The sequence below is a fragment of the Schistocerca serialis genome, unplaced genomic scaffold (assembly GCF_023864345.2).
Source record: "Schistocerca serialis cubense isolate TAMUIC-IGC-003099 unplaced genomic scaffold, iqSchSeri2.2 HiC_scaffold_70, whole genome shotgun sequence".
Classification (NCBI taxonomy): Eukaryota; Metazoa; Arthropoda; class Insecta; order Orthoptera; family Acrididae; genus Schistocerca; species Schistocerca serialis.
The window spans coordinates 139,445-144,614 of NW_026048299.1; the positions used below are offsets into that span (position 1 = coordinate 139,445).

The 5,170-nt window shown below is 59.7% G+C and overlaps 1 protein-coding gene across 1 annotated transcript; it reads left to right on the forward strand.

Moving 5' to 3' along the window:
• The first annotated feature begins 1,624 nt into the window (after positions 1 to 1,624).
• LOC126449164 (uncharacterized) lies at positions 1,625 to 3,616 on the forward strand. The gene is made up of 2 exons (XM_050091010.1): positions 1,625 to 2,710; positions 3,119 to 3,616. Exons 1-2 carry the CDS (start codon positions 1,625 to 1,627, stop codon positions 3,614 to 3,616), a joined length of 1,584 nt encoding a protein of 527 aa, XP_049946967.1.
• Positions 3,617 to 5,170: the final 1,554 nt, after the last annotated feature.

The following is a 5,170-nucleotide window of genomic DNA, read 5'->3' on the forward strand; positions in this document are numbered from 1 at the left end:
GTGCCGTGGTGGTTGGATTGCGGGGGTCGGTGGCGGGTGTGGGCGGCGGTAGCGGTAAGCGGTGTTGTTGTTGTCGTGGTTGATTGTCGCCGTGTTTGTGGCGGCGGCCGACGGTTGGTTTTCTGTCACGTTGTTTTGTTTGAATACGTTGGTTGGCTTGCCTGCGTTCGTTCTTCTCGGATGTCTGTCTTGTCGAGTCGAGTCGTGTCTGGTCTTTGTTTTGTTTTGTTCCTTTGTGTGTGTTATGTTTTGCAACGGGGGGCACGTTGAGATGTGGAAGGAGTCGGCGGGGATTTCGGTGGCGTGTAGAGCGAGCGAGCGCGCCTGCCTGGCCGTTGGCCGTCGGAGTGGAGTGCGGGTTTTTTTGTTTTCGAAACGAAAGCGGCGGCCGGCCAGCCACCCGTGCGGTGTGACGTCGGCCGTTGGGTATTGTGCGCTTTGAGCGCCGGGGAGGGATGATGTGTGATTGTTGCGCGCTGCTAGCAGGCAGGCAGAGTGAGCGGGTGTGGCGGACGGACGGGAAGTGGTGGTTTTTGTTTTTGGGTTGCGGGGCGAGAGGCAGGCGACCGACAAAGTTTGCTCGCGACGGAGAGATGTTAGTGGCCCTGAAAAGGGCCGTTTTTGTTTGTGCGGTGCGGTGCCGCGGCGCGGTTTAGGCGCGCTCGCCGCGGATGCGGCGCGCGAGCTGGATGTCCTTGGGCATGATGGTGACGCGCTTGGCGTGGATTGCGCACAGGTTGGTGTCTTCGAAGAGGCCGACGAGGTAGGCCTCGCTGGCCTCCTGCAGGGCCATGACTGCGGAGCTCTGGAAGCGCAGGTCGGTCTTGAAGTCCTGGGCGATCTCGCGCACTAGGCGCTGGAATGGCAGCTTGCGGATGAGCAGCTCTGTGCTCTTCTGGTAGCGCCTGATTTCTCGCAGGGCGACGGTGCCCGGCCTGTAGCGGTGGGGCTTCTTGACGCCTCCGGTGGCGGGCGCGCTCTTCCTCGCCGCCTTGGTGGCGAGCTGTTTGCGCGGCGCCTTTCCGCCGGTGGACTTGCGGGCCGTTTGCTTTGTGCGGGCCATGGCGGTAGCGGTAGCGGTAGCGGTAGCGGAGCGGCGTGCGTGGAGGTTAGGTGCGGCGCGGCGTCCGGTGCTGCCTTGACAACGGGCCCGCGCGCCTCCGTGCTGCGCTTATATGCCCTCGGTTGCGCGTGGTGGGGGGAGGGCGGGCCAGAGTCTATATAGGGGGGCGGCGGGCGCGCTGGGCGCAGAGCAGAGTCTGCGCTGAGCCGCCGTAGCGAGAGGACGCTCTGGCTCACCGCAGCTGTTATTGTCTCGCTCGCGCTATTGTTCTCGCGCGTCTTTGTCTGCGCGCCTTTGTTAAGGTGCGTTGGTCAACGGCGTCCGCGTGGCAAAAGCAAAAGCTTGTCTCTCCTGCTGACTACTCGCGCGCGGGTTGGTTAGCGGCAAAATTGTCGTGTTATCTGCAACTGGCTGTGGCACAAATCGATTCAGGAATCGATTTGCGTCACGCCTAGGGAACGTTAGGGCACGCTGTGATCCAGGACCCCCTTCACGTGGGACCAGTCCGCGATCACTAGAGTTAGATATCTACATCTTTTCTTTCTCAATTACAGGTGCCCCATGGACCCGAATAATAGCTCCCTAACCGCCATAGAGGATGTTGTTCCGACAGATCGCACTCTGTCGGCGGCAACATCCGCCACACCACCCGCCTACAGCGATACCGCGTCCACGGTCGGCGCTTCCTGCGCCCCCTCAGGCTACCGCCCCATCTCTGCCGTTGAGCTGTATGTGATTATGAACCGCTTAGCAAAGCCAAATACACCCGCAGAAAAAGAGGCCGCGGCAAAGGCGTACGAACATTTCGTGCGCCACGACTTAGCCGCCGCCCTGGCACAACAGCCGCAAACAGAGTCTTCCTTTCCGCTGAGTGAACTGCCGCGCTCGGCCATAGAAGAGGCGATTGTTCCGCCGGGAGCCCTGCTGGGTGTAGCAACTCAAGATGTTGCTGCTCCGGCGGAGGCGGCCCCGAATGGTGTTGCGTCACCAGTCTTGGCTACTCAAGAAGCCAGTGCGCTGCTGATCGCCCCAACGGACAATCCTAGTGAAGAAGCCGCTAGTGCGCCAGTCCTCGCCGTACAGGGACTGACTGACAGCGACCACCCAAACCCAACACGGCACCCAACAACGCCAGTTCTACTAGGAATTCCTGAAGCCAACCTGGGGACACTTTTATCGGCAGAAATGCCGATGGATGTGCAACAGGCATCACGGAAACGACCAGCCACCTCTGACTCTGAGGAACAAACCGCAGCAACCGCGCCTGAAGGGCGCCAAACAAAAAAGAAGGCTGCTGCTGCAGACGCCCCCACAGCGCCCCCTGCTGCCGAGGAAGACGGTTTTACCGTACCAAACCGGCGGCACACTGCCAAGCCCAAAAGGCTGGAGAAGGTGCTCGCCCCACCGCCAGCCACATCAAATCGGTTCGCAGAGGCAACCGAAGTTGTCATGGAAGCGGAACCCGCCGCCCCAGCACGTAAACACACACGCCCCCCTCCAGTAGTCGTGACGTGGGACGACGAGTTCATGGACCTCCGCCGCATGATTAAAGATGTGGTGGAAGTAAAGTCATTCAAAGTCCAAGCGAACAACGTCTACAAGATCCTCCCAGCATCCATAGACGAGCACAAAAAGCTCATGGACCTCGTTAGGGATCAGGGACTCCATTGCTATACCCACAACACCGAGTCCCTGAAGCTACTAAAGGTGGTTATACGTCACCTGCCAATCAAGATGGACCCTACCCACCTTAAACAAGAACTCGCGGAGTCGGGTTTTTCCGCGCGCACGGTAGAATTAATGACATCGCCGCGTACGCACAAAAAGATGCCGTTGTTCCTTGTCGTCCTAGTGGACAACGAGGACAACAGGAAAATCTTCCAACTCGACAAAATTGCGGACATCGACGTTTCAGTCGAACTACTCAAGGCCAAAGGCAAGAGGCTTCAGTGTTACTCTTGCCAAGGCTTAGACCATGTTGCACACAACTGCACCATGCCCGCGCGTTGCGTAAAGTGTGCAGGTGCACACCAAAGCCGTGATTGCGAAAAAAAGCGCGACGAACAGCCCAAATGCTGCAACTGCAGTGAGCCGCATGTTGCCAGCTACAGGGGCTGTAACGCATTCAAATCCCGCAAGCGTGGCAAGGCCGCCAAAAAAGTGCAGCCAGGAGTCAGTTTTGCGTCCGTTGCCGGGAGACGGGCTGCTGAACAGCAGGCCCCGCCTCGCGGTGAACGCCGCCTACCCGCCCGCAACCTGCAACCACCTACCAACACACAGTCGGAACCCAGTGCTGCTGGGCTACTCCCACCGCCCCCCCCGACCCGCGCCGGAAATGGACAGGCTGCCCCTGCTGCGCAGACACCCATCGCAAAACAGTGCCAGCCTAGTACAGCCCCAGCGCCACCCGCCACCGCGGCCGCGAGCGCTATCACAGATGATCTGCAGACGCTACTGCAAACATTAAACAGAATCATGACACAACTACCCAGTCTAGTCTCCGCAGCTGCGACGGCCCTCCAGGCCATCGCCCAGCCCCCCAGTCATGGATAACGACCATACCCATGGCCTGACTATTTGCGTTTTTAACGCAAACAGTCTCATACCGCAGCAGGGTGAATTCAGGGAATTTCTATACAGCGAGGCAGTAGACATCTGCCTCGTCTGTGAAACATTCCTAAAACCCGGTGTGCACGTCAGGGTCGCAAACTACAGCTGCTACCGCACCGACCGGCCGACCCACGGCGGCGGAACGGCGGCGTATGTTAGGTCGTCCCTGCGGCACTACCCGGTGCAACTGCCACAACTCGAGCACGTTGAAGCCACCGGCGTGACCGTCAACACGTCTGTCGGCAAGATCACCTTCGTGGCGGCATACCGGCCGCCGCGGGGTGTTCTGCAAGAGGCCGATTTCGACACCCTACTGGACATGGAGGGGAGGCTGTTCATCGGGGGGGACTTTAACGCAAAGTCCGCCTACTGGAACTCCCGCCTCACAAATGTCAGCGGGCGCCGACTTGAACGCGCCGCCCTCAGACACGGCGCCATCATTCTAGGGCCCTACGACCCAACCCACATCCCAGTGCGCGGACAACCAGACGTTCTCGACGTTGCTATACTGAGGGGGGTCGATCGGTTTACGACTGCCGAGACGAGGACGGCTTTGTCATCAGATCACTTGCCGGTGATCTTCGACGTAGACGTCGTCGGCGCGGCGGTGCGGGCCGGTCGTCCATCCTTCAAAAATATCAACGTCGAGCACTTCCAAACCGAGGTACGGGAGTACCTCACAGATGCCCCTGATCCGGAGGAGGTGGGGGCGGAAGCCGCCATCACCTCCCTAAATCAGGCGCTCCTGCGAGCTGCAGAGACTGCCACACCTGGTCGCACACGTCAGCCGCAAGACAGGTCGCGTCGCCTCCCGCAAGCAATACGGGAGCTTATAGTTGCGAAGAACCATCTCTTCCGTGAGTGGCAAATAACGCGACAGCCAGAAACGAAACGCCGCGTAAACCGCATGCGTCGTGCCATCACTGCGGCCGTCCGCGAACACCGCAACCAAGCATGGGCCGACCTTGTCGAGTCCCTCGACCCAGATGACGGCAGTGCATGGCGAGTCGTGAGAGGTTTTCTGCGCCGCAGGCAGCGCATTCCCCCCCTGCAACTCGGTCAGGACCACTACTGCGAGCCGGACGCCAAGGCAAGTGTCCTAGCGGACACCTTTGAGGCAAACTTCCGACCCGTGGTAGAAGACATCGACGTGGCCCACGTCCGTCTAGTGGAAGAACGTCTCCCAGTCTTCCTCGAAGCACGAGAGGAGGGTGACAGCATAGACCCCATCACCGCCGAAGAAGTCGCATTGCAACTCCGATCGCTCAATGCCCGGAGGGCAGGTGGCATCGACGGCATCCCGAACTCACTCCTTAGAAATCTTCCTCAGGAGTACGAGCAATACCTGGCCACAGTCTTTAACGAAATCCTGGCCTCGGGTGTCTACCCCTCGGTGTGGAAACATGCCGAGGTGGTGGCCATCCCGAAGCAAGACAAGGACCCCCGGTCGCCATCCAGCTACAGACCCATCAGCCTCCTCCCATGTCTCTCGAAGGT